The 19,222-nt window shown below is 38.3% G+C and overlaps 1 protein-coding gene across 5 annotated transcripts in view; it reads right to left on the reverse strand.

The window, feature by feature from the left end:
- Window positions 1-729: 729 nt before the first annotated feature.
- Window positions 730-19,222, reverse strand: part of LOC129776957 (sodium/hydrogen exchanger 9B2) — a 74,484-nt gene continuing 55,991 nt past the window's right edge. For 2 of the 5 annotated variants that reach the window (XM_055782937.1, XM_055782935.1), the window contains exons 2-10: window positions 10,549-10,696; window positions 10,401-10,488; window positions 10,083-10,340; window positions 3,523-3,695; window positions 1,734-2,501; window positions 1,559-1,681; window positions 1,204-1,441; window positions 992-1,142; window positions 730-909 (exon numbers count right to left, since the gene is read on the reverse strand). In XM_055782937.1, coding sequence (XP_055638912.1) covers window positions 903-909; window positions 992-1,142; window positions 1,204-1,441; window positions 1,559-1,681; window positions 1,734-2,501; window positions 3,523-3,695; window positions 10,083-10,340; window positions 10,401-10,488; window positions 10,549-10,689 — 1,947 coding nt within the window. In that variant the 5' untranslated portion in view covers window positions 10,690-10,696 and the 3' untranslated portion in view covers window positions 730-902. Of the gene's footprint in view, window positions 1,143-1,203; window positions 1,442-1,558; window positions 1,682-1,733; window positions 2,502-3,522; window positions 3,696-10,082; window positions 10,341-10,400; window positions 10,489-10,548; window positions 10,709-19,222 lie in introns of all 5 variants that reach the window. The other 3 variants (XM_055782936.1, XM_055782931.1, XM_055782934.1) reach the window with 2 other exon arrangements.

Here is a 19,222-nt window from a genome sequence, read left to right on the forward strand (position 1 = left end):
AATCGAACCCGAACACCCGGCATGGTAATGTGAGACGCTAACCACTCGGCCACGGATGTACGAATGCGGTGCTTGTAAGGTCCATTATAAATTCACTAAACCACCGATAAACTGTTCTGCCATTCTACGCATAGTTGTCCCATGTTACTTTTTGACACATTTCACTTTTCTTCATAAAACGATGTTTCTATGCCTAACCTTCAGGAAACCACAAAAACTTATTGTTCGTTCTCAGCTTTCAAAAAACAACATCACGCTCAATTGTCCCATGTTGATATCCTAGGCATAACTGTACAACCATGTATTTTTTGTAAATCCATAATGAATGAATCGGTTCAAGTACAAGAATTTCATGTTACGCCTTCAGCAGGGCTAATGCATTCATTTCTGGTTTGGAAGGACGAACTAATTCTCAAACAAATAGAAAAAGTTTAACAGAACACGTGTACACCTTGTTAGCGAATGCCTAATAACAATAACAATTTAACAAAATTACACGTTGTGTGATACTAAAACGATCCATATTGTAAAATGGCAGACATTCAACTAACGATATGACGCTTTGGCTGACAGCTATGTCAAACGGTTGTCAGCGCAGGGCTGTATACTTTCGGAAGGCCGAAATGGAAAACCCTGTATTTTCAGGTATACGGATTTTTTTGAAAAAGGAACGTATAAGTAACGGTTCAATTTTCTTTCTTTCTATTGCTGATAGAATGAAAGTGAAGCTTAAAAGTGTAAAATTTATTAGTGTACTACTTTTTACAATGCGAATTATGTTGTGTACCTAGCGCGGCTGTGTTGATGAATTTGTACTATGACTGCTTGGTGAATTTGTGTGCATTGGTTTTATTTTAATTAGTGCTTGTGCATCAGTTTTTTTTTTCAAATTCCGGAGATTACTAAAACCTTAAATGGAATAAGATACTATCATAAGTAATGTATAATTTATGGCCACATAGTAATAAATAAACAATATATCGTGATTTACTTCGTAACTGTAAATACAGAAGCTGTTTGTGCGTTAGACAACGTGTTAGCAGCAGTATCCTCGTCTGCAATTCCCTCAATATCTTCACGTTCTTCTTCCTCGTCAATAATACTGATATCGTGCAATGAAGGGCGATGACTTCTTCGCCAGCCTGGTGAGAAAAATAATGATTGCCATCAATGATACACTAATGTGTAAGTGTAATGCAATACCATCTGGTGGCTCCAGCATTGGTTTTGTCTTTTTCAGTAACTTGGTCCCGCTTACTGATATGAGTATGGCTCCGAGAGGTGCTGATAGTATAATGCTTAGAATACAAAAGTTCTTCACAAGTTCTGCCATATGAAGCTCCTCTTCTGATCGATGTTGCGATGTAACAGCTTTGAGGGCAACTGGCCCAAGCGCTGCTTGCACAGTTGCTTTAGACATCCACGAAATCGCAACAAATATCTGGAATTGGAAGTTGTTGATTCAAACTTATTTATCGTGGCCAAAGGTAAGTTTGACTAAATAATGTAAACTACAATCGTTATGATGCTTGATAGAGATTGAAAAATAATATCATACCTTTTCCTTCATGTTTAGTTTATCGCCGAAAGCTATACCGACTGTCACCGCGATTCGAATTATAATACATACATATATACAACCGGCTCCAATTGATACAATGTGAGGATCTAGTTCTCGTATCTGAAAGATTTTTTTCAATTACTCTCATTGAATGAATATTTCGGGGATATACCTTAATAGACGCGCCAGTAATTCCAAAAAGAATTGGTTCAAATATCATCCAGAAAATCTCGAATGCAGTTGCGACTGGGTTATCTTCTAGTTCCCATCCATCGCCGCACCAAAACGCAGACGCAGTAAATGCAGCGAAAACTACACCAAGGGGTCCTGCTCCTTCGAAATGAATTTTTTCGCTACCGAATACAGCCAGCAGGCCTCCTCCAAGCAGCATCAGTGTACGGATAGGAACCACATAAGCATCACCTTTTTCGGGGATATACTTGCATAAGGCTCCCCACAGAATCCCGAAACCAAGACCACCGATAATACACACTGGGGCTTGAGCTATTTGGAAGGACAATCCTTGTGACGTGAACATAATACTCGTTATTATGCCGAATACAGCAACCGATGCTGCATCGTCAATACCAGCTACGGCGATGATCAGTGTCGGTATTCCTTTGGCGACACCGTAACCTTTGGTTCTCAGTCTGAATAAGCATGGCACAACCACGGCTGGAGAAACGGAAGATATGATGGATCCTAACATCATACTCCAGATCCATGGAAGGTCTAGGAAAAAGTGTGTCAACACCCCGATCAATACAAATTCAACCAACCAGGGAATGAGTCCTAGCTTCAGGATTGTGATGTATACTTTTTTGAAAGCTTTAGGGTCCATTTCAAGTCCAGCACGGGTTAAAATAATCACTAGGGCGAATTTTCGCAGCTCAGCAGTCACTTTCGTGAATTCTCCATCAAGGTTAACCCAACCAACATTCTGTAAAAAATAGGAAATGAAAACATTTCAGGTAATTTTTTTAAGAAAAAATGTATCTCGTATAGACTATCCATGTCGGGGGTCTTCGTAGCCACATTGGTTGCACGTTCGCTTACTAAGCGGTCGAACGTGAGCTCAAAACTCGGGGCCCTCAATTGACCATCATTGTGTTGTTCTATTAGGTGTACCGGTAAGTTTCTTCGGTTTTAACAGATGGCGTAACTTGTTATTGTTCCAGTAAATCAAATTTCCAGACTAACTACAACTACTATAACGGCATAAAAGAAAGGGTTTTTTTGCATCGAATCGTTACCGGCGATGAAAAGTGGGTCCATTAAGACAATCCTAAACGTCCAGCAACGTATGGATACCCCGGCCATGTATTAACATCGACGATCGCGCGGAACATTCACGGCCAGAAGGTTACGTGGGACCAGCTGGGTGTGGTGTACTATGAGCTGCTAAACCCGAATGAAACCATTACGGGGGACATCTACCGACGCATTGATGCATTTGAGCCGTGCACTGAAGGAAAAACGGCCACAATACAAAGACACGATAAAGTTATTTTTCAGCACGGCAATGTTCGGCCGCATGTCGCGAAACCGGTCAAAACATACTCGGAAACGCTGAAATGGGAGGTCATATCCCACCCGCCGTATTCTCCAGACATTGCTTCGTCCGATTACTACCTTTTTCGATCGATGCTACATGGCCTGGTTGACTAGCACTTCTCTAATTTTGATGTAGTCAAAAATTTGATCGATTCGTTGTTAGCCGACAAACCGTCCGATTTTTTCCGCAAAGGGATCCGTGAATTGCCAGAAAGATAAGAAAATGTTGTGACTAGCGAATACTTTGCAATACTTTGAGTATTAAATATGTAACTATTTCTGCAGAATAAAGCATTATTTTTTAAAAAGAGAAACTTACCGGTGCTCATATTAGAATAACTACGTGTTCAGATTTTAAATTTGATAAAAACACAAGCTTATAGGATCAATATAGGATTTTAACATACCTGAAATAGCAGTCCGACCAGTAGCATACCAATCAATCGCGGCAGGGTTGTTAATGATATCAAAAATCCTCCAAAGTTAGCCGCAACTGTTAACACCACCAGCTGGAATAATTGACCACCCGGGGCTGCTGAATCTCCTATGATGACATATGCTGTTATCCATATTAGCACACCTACGAATAAATAATTGCTTCAAAAATTGTACCCGAACTCCAAGTGAAATATTATGTAATTCATGTATGCAAAGGGTAGACATTGCTCCTCTAGGAACGTTTGTGTCATTGGAAAAGTTGCGCTTAGAATAGGATAGACATCAGTCGACATCGCTGAGCGGAAATGCAAGAGTGAAACTAGCAGAAATCAGTGAACTTCTGCAAAAACGGACGAAAAGATTATACGCTAACGAAAGGATTCGAAAGGATTTGTTATTTATTAGGTTGTGTTATTGAAATACCTTCCGCACATATTTGCTTTCAACCGAATTTATTGTCCAATAAAGTTATACGAAGGCTGGTAAACGACTGGACAAAGGGTACCATCGGTACTTTTGTACCTACAGGCATAAAGGAGACCCCGATCGTGATCCCTTAGGAGTTACTGGACTGGATCACTATTCCTAAAGGGTGTGTCACATCAAATTGCATCACGGAAAAAACGCTGTAGAAATTCGCCCAGTAGACCGATCCTTTTGAAAATTTTAGACAGTAAAATAAAAACTATTAAACAACTTTTGGCATTTTCTTTTTATTCATACTTTGAGCCCAAGCCCGTATGCTCGCACCTTCCTCTTTATCCCGTCCATAAGGTTCTGTACAACGTCAGGTTGTACTTTTTTTTGAACAGAAATCCATTTTCTCTTGAAGTCCGCCTCCGATTTGACAACTTTTGGGTTCTTCCGGAGGGCCTGCTTCATAATCGCCCAATATTTCTCTATTGGGCGAAGCTCCGGCGCGTTGGGCGGGTTCATTTCCTTTGGCACGAAGGTGACCCCGTTGGCTTCGTACCACTCCAACACGTCCTTTGAATAGTGGCACGAAGTGAGATCCGGCCAGAAGATAGTCGGGCCCTCGTGCTGCTTCAATAGGGGTAGTAAGCGCTTCTGTAGGCACTCCTTAAGGTAAACCTGCCCGTTTACCGTGCCGGTCATCACGAAGGGGGCGCTGCGCTTTCCGCAAGAGCAGATCGCTTGCCACACCATGTACTTTTTGGAAAACTTGGATAGTTTCTGCTTGCGAATCTCCTCCGGAACGCTGAATTTGTCCTCTGCGGAGAAGAACAACAGACCCGGCAGCTGACGAAAGCCCGCTTTGACGTAGGTTTCGTCGTCCATTACCAGGCAATGCGGCTTCGTCAGCATTTCGGTGTACAGCTTCCGGGCTCGCGTCTTCCCCACCATGTTTTGTCTTTCGTCGCGGTTAGGAGCCTTCTGAACCTTTTATGTACGCAGGCCCTCCCGCTGCTTGGTCCGCTGGACGAATGAACTTAACAAATTCAGCTTATTGGCGACATCCCGGACCGAACTTCTCGGATCACGTCTAAACTGCTTAACTACGCGCTTGTGATCTTTTTCACTGACGGAGCATCCATTTTTGCCGTTCTTCACCTTCCGGTCGATGGTTAGGTTCTCGAAGTATCGTTTTAGTACTCTGCTGACCGTGGATTGGACGATTCCCAGCATCTTACCGATGTCCCGATGTGACAACTCCGGATTCTCGAAATGAGTGCACAGGATTAATTCACGACGCTCTTTTTCGTTCGACGACATTTTTCCAAATTTACGAAAAATTGACAGTGAAGCATGACCAACGTGATCTATACACTCTCATCTGATTATAAGCGAAAGCTGAAGATATAATTCCTAAAAATTAAATTTCTACAGCGTTTTTTCCGTGATGCAATTTGATGTGACACACCCTTTACATACCTCCCCATTCCCCATGTCAGGGGCGGCTGATCATTGTACTCGTGCCATCGTGGGACTCTAAACAGAGCTCTGCACGAAGGTCCTCCGGCAAGGTCGTTTCTGGGCGAGAAGGATGCAACACGCGCTGCCATGCTGCAAGGAGTGACTCTACAAAACGGGGAACGATACCGACCGAAACGAAGGCCCCAAATACATCTCTTACCAGAGAAAAAGTGCCACAAACGCTTTTCAAGAAACTAAACGCTTCACACAAAGAATTTGTGTCATTTGCTGAAATGTGCAAGAACAAAGAAGGGGGCATCTGAACTGACGACTAACGCGAGGTGACCGAAAGGTGGAAGCAGCACTACACCTGAACCCGTAGACAGGAGACCAAGACGGCGTTGAAACTGACCAAACCAGTGAAGTGAACAACGACGATGTACCATCTCCTACGATGGTTGAACTTAAGAAAGCCATTATTCAACTAAAGAACCACAAAGTAGAGGGTAGGGATGGTCTCGCAGCGGTGGTCTTCACGACCACGGACTTTTATACCCGACTGTAATAAGAAGCAGAGCTGATTGGGCTGATTGAAATAATTGGTGAAAATTGGTCAAATTCCTGGTTGTCAGTTTGACATGCGGTACAATGAACAACCGAAGTATGTCTGCCATGCTACGATTGTACTCGTACAACGCTGTATACGTACAGCGCTAGTACAACGGTATGTCTGTCCCTGGTATAAGATTGAATACATGATCTTAATGGAATCCTTCTGGGTAGTAGTGTTGAAATCGATGGTTACGAGCTCGAGGTGGTCGAGGACTTTGTCTACCTTGGTTCATTGACAACGGTGTCTCGCGTACTATGGGTTCCACAAATTTCTAAGGTCCAACAAACTCCGACCCCGTACGAAGTGTGTCATGTACAAATTCGACGATGTAGTTATTAAGGTACAATCTTTTCATGGGATGTATCATCATTGTTAACAAATGAAACATGAACAGCTTACCGGTCTAGTCCCGCGTATTAACTCTCTACCCTCTTTGTCTGCTCGCAGCCACTATACTAAATACTTCATTCAACGATAAAATAGTTTACATTTTTTCTAAACGAAATTCGATGTCTAGTAAACTGTTTCATGAATGTATACGGAGTTTCTATTAACAATAGGTAAAGGTACTCGGTATAAATCAAGTATTATTAGCGTGGAAAAACAAGAGGATCTCTCTCAACGAAATTTAATTCCGACCGCAAAGGGTTAATGTACGATCTACAATTGCCAGAGAAACAAATACGCACGTTATCTGATCTACTAATATTCTTGTGGTTCTACCAATCAACTGTTTGTAATTCGTGACTCTCCAGTTAATTTTGTACACTTAGGAGCTCAAAATCCCGATTGTGCGACACTGAGGCAGATTTGTCGGGTTGGGGTTTTTGGGTACAAATGGTCGGTGTTAAGTCAGAGGACCAAGTCACAAAATTTAAAAAATCGAGTTTTTGATTCCATTAGATTAAGCATTTCATAGGCCAAACCCCACATTTATCAGAATCAGAAAATCATGCATACAGCAAGAATAACGGACGGAAATTGTTATGATTGATCAACGAAAGCCCCTCATAGCATGCAGTCAGAGTGAATCACGTACCATTTACGATATGGCTTTATATCATGTGTAGACAGAATGGACCATGTGTGAATCATATTTATATTGAATTTAACCAATTTCCAAGCGCCGAATTCAAACTAACAAAACTTTTTCTTGGAGCTAACAGGTGCCTTGTTGAAATGTGCTTGAACCCGTTAGCGTATAAGGTACATATTTTAAGTATATAAAAAAATTAACTTTGTCCACTATGACTGAAAGGATCAGTGAAAAATGCTGGTCTTCAGTGGGAATGATCGCAAAATATATTATTCCAGAATGCGGTTCAGACTCTAGCGATGACGATGAATTCGAATTTGATAATTCTATTGAGGAATGTTGCCCAAGCTGATTGGAAATGGGAAGTATATGCTTCAGCACGTAAGTAGTGCAATCATATTCAAGCCTATAGTAGATGGCAGAGGATATTATGCTGAACGCAACCAGATGCTTAAGACGCGTCCACTTTACGACAATCAGCATCGTTCGGCCTTAACCGTCCGGTAAAGCCGATGAAGCGTGGACGTGCCGCCCGAGCTTGCCGATGTGTCGAAAACCGACTCGATCCATACCGAACACAAACCAAAACAAGTCGGTCCGGATCGAAGAAAGTCGAACTGTATTTCAGTACGAAGTACATTCGCGTTGACGGCTTTGTGTGTTCAATTTGTGGAGCGAAAATGATTACAGAGTGTCAGATGGAATGAACTCACATTTTAAAACAGAAATTATGAATGAAAATAAATCTTTTCATATCAGATATGTAATCTATAGAGTAACGACCCACAGTCGTCAAGAGCGGCGCCGTCGACGATGAAAAGCAGCAATTACAAATGCAGCCGAAGCTGCTAACGCACGTCATCTTCATCCAGCATTTTTAATACTAAGCTGTGCTGCAACATAACGTGACGAACCGAACATGCCGCCCGGTACATGCCGATCGGCATCATTCGCCAGAATGTGGATACGCCTTTATGCAGTTCCAACCTCGCACCTTTTCTCGCTCTAAAGCCGGGTTCAGACGGTGCGAGTAAGCATACGAGTCGGTCTAGTCAGTTACTGCAGTGCAGCTACTCACACCGTGTGAACACATCATGCCAGTTATTGTCATGTGTGATCCGGCGTGCGAGCTACTTCAAAGTTTTTTGAATTTACTCGCACTTGCATGCTTCACAACGTCAAAAACAGAATTTAGCGTTCGAATCAGTGATGCCAAATGTAATGAAATGTCTCTATTTTTAAGATATTTGAAAATATGTGAAGATATTTATAGACTTGAAAATTATTGGAAAAACAAATAAAACCCTCATAGTTTCTAAACGAAATAATTGTTATTTCGTTTTGCACGCTGGCGGGGCACGCTTTCTTTTTGAGATAGTTTTCTTGAGAATCTCTAATATAGAATCATTATCAGATCACAACTTACAAAAAAAAGTATTGTTCTAAGAAACAGAATACATATTCGATTTAAAAAAGTACATTTTCATTCATTATTAAAATTTTTGAAGCGTATCTATTGCACCTGCAAATCGACTATCATTTTCATTTCACAAAATAAATAAAATTAAAAAAAAAATCTTTTAGACTACCATTTATAACATCACATCCTTTCGGAATTATCTGAGCTATGGATGTTTTCGAGATTCTAAAAAATATCGACAACAATCCCAACGATATTCCAAAACAAAGGCACATCAATGTCATTTCTAATTTAACTCTTGCAGGTACAGCATCCCTCATGACTGTATCTTGGCGTTGTATTCGTGGAGCAATTAAATCCAACAGTTTTTTCACTTGTTCAGGTGTTATTACCAACACTGCTCTGTAATCTCGGGGATCCTCATCGTAGAGTTCCTTCAATATTGTATTTGTTGCTCCTTTTCTTTGCATCTAATTCCTGGCCCGAATCCTTTTCTCTTTCTGCTTTTTCGGATAGTACCTTCAGTTCAAAGAAATTCAGCACAAAGTATGTATTTTTAAACACGATCAGCGTTTGTTTTGCTATAAAATTGTGTGATGATACATTCAACTGAAAACCTAAGATGAAAACTGCCAATAAAGAAGTCGATTTTGGACCAATCATTTGACAAATTCGGACCTGATTGCTGTTTCTGACTGTTTGATGGACATTTGAAAAGTCGCCTGGCATCCCTGGTAAACCCGTGCCGTAGTATCTAGTTTCTCGCCAGCAGCTCACACTGTGTGAACGGACAAGGCGAGTCAACCAATTGTCAAGCGAGTCCACCGGGTCAGTAGCTGCTCATTGTCAAGTCAGCTACTAGCAACGTATAAATGGGCCTTAATTTTCATAACAGAATGGCACACTTTGATTCACAACTGTGAATTGATTGAAAATTATTTCGAAATTGCCCAGTCATAGTGAACCATGCAGCTGTAAGGCATGCCGCCATTTTTCTGATGCCAACATCTCAAACGTCAAAAGTATTTGTTTTCTTGGTTTTCTTCAAATAGCGATAATCGTACCGCATACCTGGAAGCAAGTCTTGAAAAGAGCTTCATCGGTTCAATGAGAGTGGGCCATGTGCGTATAGGAAACCAAATAATTGACCGTTTTGGGCATGAAATTTTATGTTTTTTGCAATTATCCTACGTCACAGTATTATCAGAGAGTAGCTAACATTTCTGGGAACAATACTGAACGAAAAAGTTGAAAGCTTCGAAAATTACAGAGCACTGAAATTCATATTCGTTTTTCTCGAATCATAAAAATGTCACATGGTCCGGTCTGACTTAACATTGAACAAATTGGATCGATTGGATGTTCTGGAACAATTTTTGCGTTATGTGACCATTGTCCACGTATTGTCCACGTCTCTTTGATCTCTTTTGTTGTTAAGCATAGGGGTTTCAAAAAAAATCCAAAATTTTAGTTGCTACCCTTCACTCTGTTTTAGAATGCATTGCGAATCATTTGAGTGTTTCAGAAAAATTATATGTCTTTTCTGTTGTGTCTATGTTCTATGAAGTTGAGATATATGACTTACCAATTAAGATTATGGATATAATTCTAGCGAACTGCCGATATGATGGGCAAAGAGGATAAGGACACACTTTTTGCCATCCTGGTGGTTCCCATGATGGTGTACTGTATTCGACTCTACAACGCATGCAGAGCGAGTAAATCCAAGATTGTTCTAAATATCCGTTTTGCTGAGAACTTTCATGGTCCTGACTGATTTTGGCGAAAGATTCTGAGAACGAGTGTTTTTTGCTCCTGTTTACATCTCCGTTGACTCGCTGATCTAAATCGAAATTTGTTTACAGTTATTAGAACATTGTTATCTTTATTCGGAATATGGTACCATAACTATTAACTGCTGTACTGTCCATGTTTGCATTATGTAAATTACTTTTCCTCCTCACTGGCCCTTCTTCTGAATAATGGGATTGCTAATGAATAGTTACAGATGATTAAAACAGTGAGAAAAACATTTACACAACGGTCCAAACCTGTGATATTTTCCGTTTCGAGTGTATGTCGAATCCGAAGTTGTCGTGTCCTAATTTGCTCTCCATTACGGGATCTGTGATTATACTCACTCTTCGTTTTGGCTCATTCGAAACGACTCCCTCGCTGTCACTGTTTGACATCTTCAAACTAGAAGAATAACTGTATGAGTTGGATGAGTTTATACTCCGACAATTACGTTTGCTAAGGTTAGTAGTTCGAGATGTTTTTGTCCGCTTTTAACCAAGTAACCTCGACAGCCTGATAAGGCAATTTTAACAACAACTCAGATCTAATAGCAGCTTCGAAAGAAAAGAAATCATAAAAATGTCACATGGTCCGGTCTGGCTTTACACCGACCATTTATATGGAAATGAATATTCATTCTATCCCCCATCAGAAACTTTCATTCTTCTTGGCAGAAGCAGATCTCAATAGAGTCGATTTTTTAAGGTTAGGAATGGTTGTAATAACAACTAGGAGGTAGGCTGGTACTCGAAAAAATACCAATACGGAAAGGAAAGAAGGCGGCATGTCAATTATGCCAACACTAATTTCTAAAAATTTACAAAAAACACCGAGTTCAAATCGCTAAACAGACTGGTAGGTATCCATTGCCAAGGAACATGAACGATAACCTGGATATAGAGATCTTTGCCTGGGTATCGGTTGATACAAGAGCCCAGTGAGCGAGGTGATAAAGTGAAGTGATGGCATCACATGAGCGAATATGGAAAGCGAGAGTGGTCATATGGATCGAGTTTAGGCAAATCTTTTTTTGTGCGGGGGATAGAAACCACATAAAAAAAGTTCGCATAAAAAATCGCGCAAAAACTTCACCAGTAGCTTTAAATAATCGTGTTCGTTACACAGTTTGAAAAAACCATTTTTTGTGCGGAAGATAGGCGTAAAAAAGCTACCCCAAAGAAATTACTCAAATCCACGCAATTCACCGTTAAATTTTCTTTTGTTTCTGTCGTTTCTTGTCGAAAATTGCGACAAAATCGCTGAATTAGCCGAGAAAGACCGGTATAGTAGCAGCCGTAGCATCGGCCAAGAGCTGGGGATAAGTCATCAAACCGTTATTAACCATTTGAAGAAGCTTGGATTCACAAAGAAGCTCGATGTATGGGTGCCACACAGGTTGACGCAAAAAACATCTTTGACTATATCGACGCATGTGAATCGCTGCTGAATCGCAACAAAATTGACCCGTTTCTGAAGCGGATGGTGACTGGCGATGAAAAGTGGGTCACTTACGACAACGTGAAGCGCAAACGGTCGTGGTCGAAGCCCGCTGAAGCGGCTCAGACGGTGGCAAGCCCTCATTAACGGCCAGTAAGGTTCTGCTGTGTGTTTGGTGGGATTGTCAAGGAATAATCTATGATGAGCTGCTTCCCTATGGCCAAACGCTCAATTCGGACCTGTACTGCCAACAACTGGACCGCTTGAAGGTAGCACTCATGAAGAAGAGACCATCTTTGATAAACAGAGGCCGCATTGTCTTCCATCAGGACAACGCCAGGCCACACACTTCTTTGGTGACGCGCCAGAAGCTCCGGGAGCTCGGATGGGAGGTTCTTTTGCATCCGCCGTATAGTCCGGACCTTGCACCAAGTGACTACCACCTGTTTTTGTCCATGGCGAACGAGCTAGGTAGTCAGAAGTTAGCCACAAAAGAGGCCTGTGAAAATTGGCAATCCGAGTTTTTTTGCCAATAAGAAAGCGAGCTTCTATAACAGGGGTATTATGAAGTTGGCATCTCGTTGGGAACAAGTCATCGAACAAAACGGCGCATATTTGACTTAAAACAGATGATTGTAACTAATTTTATGAACAAATGAAAATTCAAAAAAAATACCGCAGGACTTTTTTGACAGCCTAATATATGTTACAGTTTCAATTCGATGAAGACGACAATGCAACCTATGTGAATAGTGTTTGTGGTCCTGGTATGGCGTTCTAGTTTGTGGTAGCAACGAATCATGTGCAATTTCGTTTTCGTTGATTCCGTTCCGATTGCGAAAGTGCACTACGCTCTGGGTGGTCAATTATTGAAAACGTCGGTAGAATAATAGAAATCGTAGAATGAAACCGTCATACTACTCGTCGTACTGTTCCGATAGCCTAGGAGCTGAAATTTTCACAATGTTACAACAATGTCAAACACGGCCTTGATGGTTTGACTGTATATTCTAGGATTAGTGGTCGAGAAAGTTTGGGAAAGTACGATTGTTGGAATTGGAATCCTCTACAACAAACTGCTCCCTCACGTCCAAGCTCATAGTTCGGTCTTGGACCGTCTGAAAGAGTGAAATGCTCAAAAGCTTAGGCTAGCGTTGGCAGAAAATATTTCATATTTGGCAGAAATGATGCCATGTCAAATGCGCGAATAATGAGCTATTTTAAAAGCTTAAAAATGGTTTGTATGTATGCGAGCAGACATCTCTTTCTGTTTTCTTTTCCCATTTCATTTGGGATTGTGTCAAAAAAAAAGTCCATACGACGTCAATGGGGATCGAACCAAGGCCGGCTGGAATGCAAAGATATTTTACACGACCACATTATCCACATGACTAATGATGTTTCAGCAGTTGTTCAGCAAATACGTGATAATATTGCGCCTGATTATATAATGAAGTTGGAAATTGTTTTCTAAGAGTAAAAAAGGAACGCATGAAGGACAACAATATCTATCTCGGTCTGGGCCGTGTATGTGGCAATGCATGCGGAAAGCTTATTTGTCTTTTGTTTCGCTCGCTCGTATTAATCTTATATTGCTGCAACATGTATATTATACAAATGCTTACCACTATTTGTGAGTCATGACATTTTCTGTTATGTCTCATTTAATGTCATAAATCGGGATGACAAAACATGAGCTAAAAATCAATTTTGGGTGTAGAAGAGGGTTTGTGTTCCACCAGAAGAACGCCACACTACTTACATCGATAGTGACTCGCAAGAAATAATAGGTCCATTGACCTCCTAGCCCAAGGCACGGAACAATGAGGCCACCATGCACTCCGTTTTCTTCTTCAGCATCTGCTGCACTTTACTATCACGCAGCACCGTTGACAGCCATAACCAGGCTTCTGCTCCACGATCTCGCCTTTCTTTATATTGTAAATGTGCAATTCCAAATGAAATCGTCCAAAAAATGCAGATTTTAAAAACATGTATTTTTGATTCAAATGAAAGTTTGTATTCCGTTTGGGTTGAAGGAAATATGAGTTTTCTACAGCAATTGGGAATATTTTGATTCAAGCGTAACTTTTGAAAGGGCGTATCGAGTTTAGTAGGAGAAATATTTGATAATTTATATCTAAAAAACTATGAGTCGTACCGAAATAGTGTCTTAGAAAGAGTTATAGTGTATTGATGTCTAAACAGTTACGGAGTTCATCCAGATATACGATAAAAATCGTCTTAAGCAACGTCAATCCCAATTAAATTAAAATAAATTAGAGTAGACTGTATCATTAAGGTTCTATGTTCAACCTGTTGATTTATTAAATAAATAAATAAATAAATAAACATGAAAAAAATACACTGAGAAAAAAAATTAGTACTCTTTTTTTATTTACAAAAAAAAACTTAAATTTGCATTTAATTTAAATTAATTTCCAAAATGGTAAAAGTATTTTTAACGAACTTTATGGAACATCGAATTTTCATGAATTTCCGAAACTTCGAATTTTTGTATGTTATCAATCATTTTTAGCCACAAATTATGATTTCTGATGTGATTTAAAACAAAAAAGCTCATTATAAATCTCCTTCTAAATGTAGCCATTCTCGAGATTTTTTTAAAAATATTTTTAATTTATTGTCTTTTTTATAGTAAATATTACCTTTTAATATGTTTGTCGTGTTGTACCGTCATGTTCATGAAATTTTATGAATTTGCTTATAATTTCCAACAACTTTTCCAAATACATCATTATGATAAAAATATATGTTTAGGAGTTACGTTGAAAAACATTTGAAGACATGTGGGTTAACACAATACGTAGCGATATTAAAAAATCTTTTTTATCTTAATACAAACTTTTAATATATTATTCGTGTTACACAATCAAAACACGAACAGTATAATTGAAATCCCAACAACAAATACACCTTGTTGATTCAACCGGACGTTATGGGTACAGTTATAATTAACTTGTTTACGTTATGCCTAGATTATACCTGAAGTCAGGTATCTCTAAGCTACCTCTGTATAGGTATATAAAGTCAGGTATCTTTAAGCTACCTCTGTATAGGTATATAAAGTCAGGTATCTTTAAGCTACCTCTGTATAGGTATATAAAGTCAGGTACCTTTAAGGTATAGAGGTCTATATAAAGTTACTCATATTCAAACATCGTTCATCAGTCGAACAATCTTCCTTATAGAGTGAATAACAGTATACCACAATGCACTACAAAAATTTTTGTTTGTGTTGTAGACGGTTTCCGAAAAACGGTAAGAAATGTTCATCTGAAAAACGTTTCTTAACCGTGTCAATGATTGAGAAACTTAAGTCAATGGGATGCAATATCCTTTTAGATACATTTTTGAAAATTTGCGGATCATGCCGTCTATCTGTATACTCTTCCAAACCAAATCAGTGTAATACTGAGGATCAGATCAGTACAGCAGTAGGAAATACTTTAGAAGAAGTACCATCAATAGTTTCAGTCGTTTCAGCATCTTCGCAAGTTCCCAAAACAGCAATATACCAGAGTATTCCCGAGCGTACAACCTTGAGCTATTCAACAAGGGAATCGCCGGTATTAATGTTTCACCAATAATGACGAAAAGACTTGGACAGGCTAGTTACCCCGAACAAAAATTCAAAGAAATTTCTAAAGGTATTAAAAGAAATCTATTTTCCTTTTCACATGAAGAAGACGAACTAACTTTCACATGAAGAGTCGAACTTTAAACAAAATGCAAAAGAGTTTGATGAGATTATCAATCAGCTCAAAGTGAAATTTGACCACACAGAGACAATAAGATCAGAACAAGTTAGAATTTTAACAGTTTTGCCTAAGTCTTGGTCCGTGCAAAAAATGGAAGAATTTGGCGTTAATAGATATATGGCAATTCAAGCCAAAAAACTGGCAAATGAAAAAGGTGTATTGTCGACACTACATAGCAAATATGGATCAAGTTTAAGTGAAGATGTTAAAAATCATGTTTCGGAATTTTATAATGACGACGATATCAGTCGATCATTACCTGGAGAAAGAGACTATGTTTCTGTAGTCAAATATGGGAAGCGTCAACACACCCAAGAAAGGTTATTAATAACATCATTAACGGGAAGCTTGCAATAGATTTAAGGAACTTAATCCAAATTGCAAAATTGGATTTGGCTCTTTTGCATCAATGCGTCCGAAGCATTGCAAATTGCTGATTAGTTCAGGAAATCATAACGTTTATGTTTGTACATTCCATGAAAATGTAAATCTTATGCTTCATAGTCTTAAAAAATATTCCTCTAACATTGAATGCAAAGAATATATGGAAAAAATACTATGTAACATATCAAATAGATGAAAATACTGTTACCTTCGTGAATGTAAAAAATGTCCAACAATGGACGAGTTTGAAAACTGGTTTCTAGATGAGCTTCAGGAACGCAATTTAATTGAAATCACTTATGCACAATGGATTTCTACTGATTGATGCGACATAGAAACTCTTTTAAAACCGGTGGAAGAATTTGTATCGTATTTTTGCGAAAAAATAGAAAAATTACTTACTCATGATTACATTAAAACACAACAGTCCACATTTCTTAACAATATAAAAGCTAATTTGCAAGAAAATGAGGTTGTTGTGATTTGCGATTTTTCCGAAAATTATTCATTTGTGCTTCAAGATGAAGTTCAAAGTCATCACTGGAACAATGATCAAGCAACAATCCATCCATTCGTTGTTTATTATAGAGATGAAAAAGGTTCTCTGGCAAATTTGCTTTGTAGTTATATCTGATGTTTTAAGTCATGAGACAATAGCTATGCAACTATTTATTTCTAAATTGGTAACATTTTTGAAACAACAAATGCAGGTAAAAAGAATAAAATTCATGTCGGATGGTGCTGCATCCCAGTATAAAAATAGGAAAAATGTTGCGAGTTTATGTCAGTTTAAATCGAAATACGACATTGACGCTGAATGGCATTTTTTTGCAACATCACACGGCAAAGGACCTTGTGATGCAATTGGTGGTACATTAAAACGGATGGCGACAAGAGCTAGTTTGGCTAGGCAGCATGAACATCCGATTACGAGTGCAAAAACGTTATTTGACTGGACTAGCAAGCGATAAGAAGACTATCTTACAAAATTGTCATTTCCATATATGTCACAAGAAGAATATGATCAGGGTGTGGAAGAGTTGAGTAGCATGTATGATAATACTTAACAAATTCCAGCAAGTTATCATAATGTGTATAAAAATATAAGAAAATAATGAAAAAATTAAAATATATACAACAAAATTGTTAGTTGATAAAAAAAAATGTTGATAAAAAATAAATGCTAAAAATTCTAGTATTATTATTAGTATCTCTATTATTATAACATGTTAAAAGATTGTATTAAGATAAAAAAGCATTTTTTAATATCGCTACGTTTTATATTAACCCACATGTGTTCAAATGATTTTCAATGTAACTCCTAAACATATATTTTTACCATGATGATGTATTTGGAAAAGTTGTTGAAAATTATAAGCAAATTCATAAAATTTCATGAACATGACGGTATAACACGCAAACATATTAAAAGGGAATATTTACTACAAAAAAGACAATAAATTAGAAAAATGTTTCATAATATCTCGAGAATGGCTGCATTTAGAAGAAGTTTTATAATGAGCTTTTTTGTTTTAAATCACAACAGGAATCATAATTTGTGGCTAAAAATGATTGCTAACATACAAAAATTCGAAGTTTCGAAAATTCATAAAAATTCGATGTTTACAAAGTTCGTCAAAAATAGTTTTGCCCTCTTGGACCCATTTTGTAAATTTTCTATTTTATTTTATATGAAAAAATAAAAAAAAATTAAAAAATATGTATTTTGGATTTTTCAAATTAAAGTTTTTTTTTGTAAATAAAAAAAAGAGTACTATTTTTTTTCCCAGTGCATATTTTTTTCATGTTTAGGCATCAATACGCTATAACTCTTTCCAAGACACTATTTCGGCACGACTCATAGTTTTTGAGATATAAATTATCAAAGATTTCTCCTACTAAAATCGATACGCCTTTTTCAAAAGTTACGCTTGAGTCAAAAAAATCCCAATTGCTGTGGAAAACTCATATTTCTTTCAACCCAAACGGAATACAAACTTTCATTCGAATCGAAATACTCATGTTTTGCCATTTGTCGATTTCATTGCCGGATTGACTATACCCGGACACGAAGCGCCTCACGTTGTTCAGCTATTTCGCTCCGGGCTTGAGCCGGCAGTACGAATAAAGTATTGAGCCTAGTCGTTTGACTGATTTTGCCAATGCTGATGCTAATCAATTGGTAAGGACATCGAAGAATATTTGTGGAGGCTTAATAAACGTTAAGAAAAATAAATTCTATCGAATTATTTTTTATAGATTCTTCTTTCGTTGCCTTCCGAAATTAGTTTATTTTTTCGAGTATATGTAAAGACGACGAGAAGGACATAACCGAACACTTCGATGGAATTTAGAACAATTATGTAGAAAACTGAAGAAAACCATGAAGTTGATTTGCAAAATCAAAGCAAATTATTTTGAAATCATTATGAAAACAAAATTCTTTACAGAATACTACTGACAAAGAGTGTTGAAGTAATAGTCTCAATTCCCTGAAAGGAACACAAATTCATTTTTGCTGATGATTGGATGTTTTCATGTTTCATTCTACAATAGAAGGAACACATCCACCGACATCAATCACATGAAAGTACTTTCCACAAACAAATATGTGAAATGTGAAAATATGTTGACCATTTTTTTGGTGGCAACATAATCTATCGCAATTATATCTGGCTCAAATTTATACTCGATAGCGTCAACAGGTATGGAACTCTCCATTCACGTTAACGTACCAAGATGCACTCATCAGCAATTGTTAGCGAAAGTGCAAACGTGAAACATTAATAAAATTCAAACTACTGCTTATCCACTATATCAACATATCAGACATCTGTTCAAGGGTGACACTGACACTGCGATATGCATGAGAATCGTGAACATCGTCACGACAATTTAGTTTGCTTCGTAAATTATTGACGCAAATATCTTAGAAGACGGACACACTGCACAGACTTTTACTAGCACTGTTAATTATGAGCTTGTTTATACCATATATTGAAACTAATGCATACGCGAGCATAGCATTGTACTAATTCAACACAACATAAGCATGCATGGTGGAGATTCTGTGAAATGGGATATCTCGTTTTAGATGAAATTGCAGCCGGTTCAAAATACGCGTATGAAAAATACCGTAATGATTCAGAATTTGGACGGCTTTTTAATACGGACACTTCATCATTATGTTCAATATCATGCCAAAACCATAACATCATTTGCATGTTGAATTTATGTGACTGATAGTTACTGTTGTGAACAAGCATTTGAAAAATATTTTTATCCTTTCGTTTTTCTTAGGAAACAACGAGGGCCAACAAACCAC

This window comes from Toxorhynchites rutilus, chromosome 3 (genome assembly GCF_029784135.1).
Source record: "Toxorhynchites rutilus septentrionalis strain SRP chromosome 3, ASM2978413v1, whole genome shotgun sequence".
NCBI classification, from domain to species: Eukaryota; Metazoa; Arthropoda; class Insecta; order Diptera; family Culicidae; genus Toxorhynchites; species Toxorhynchites rutilus.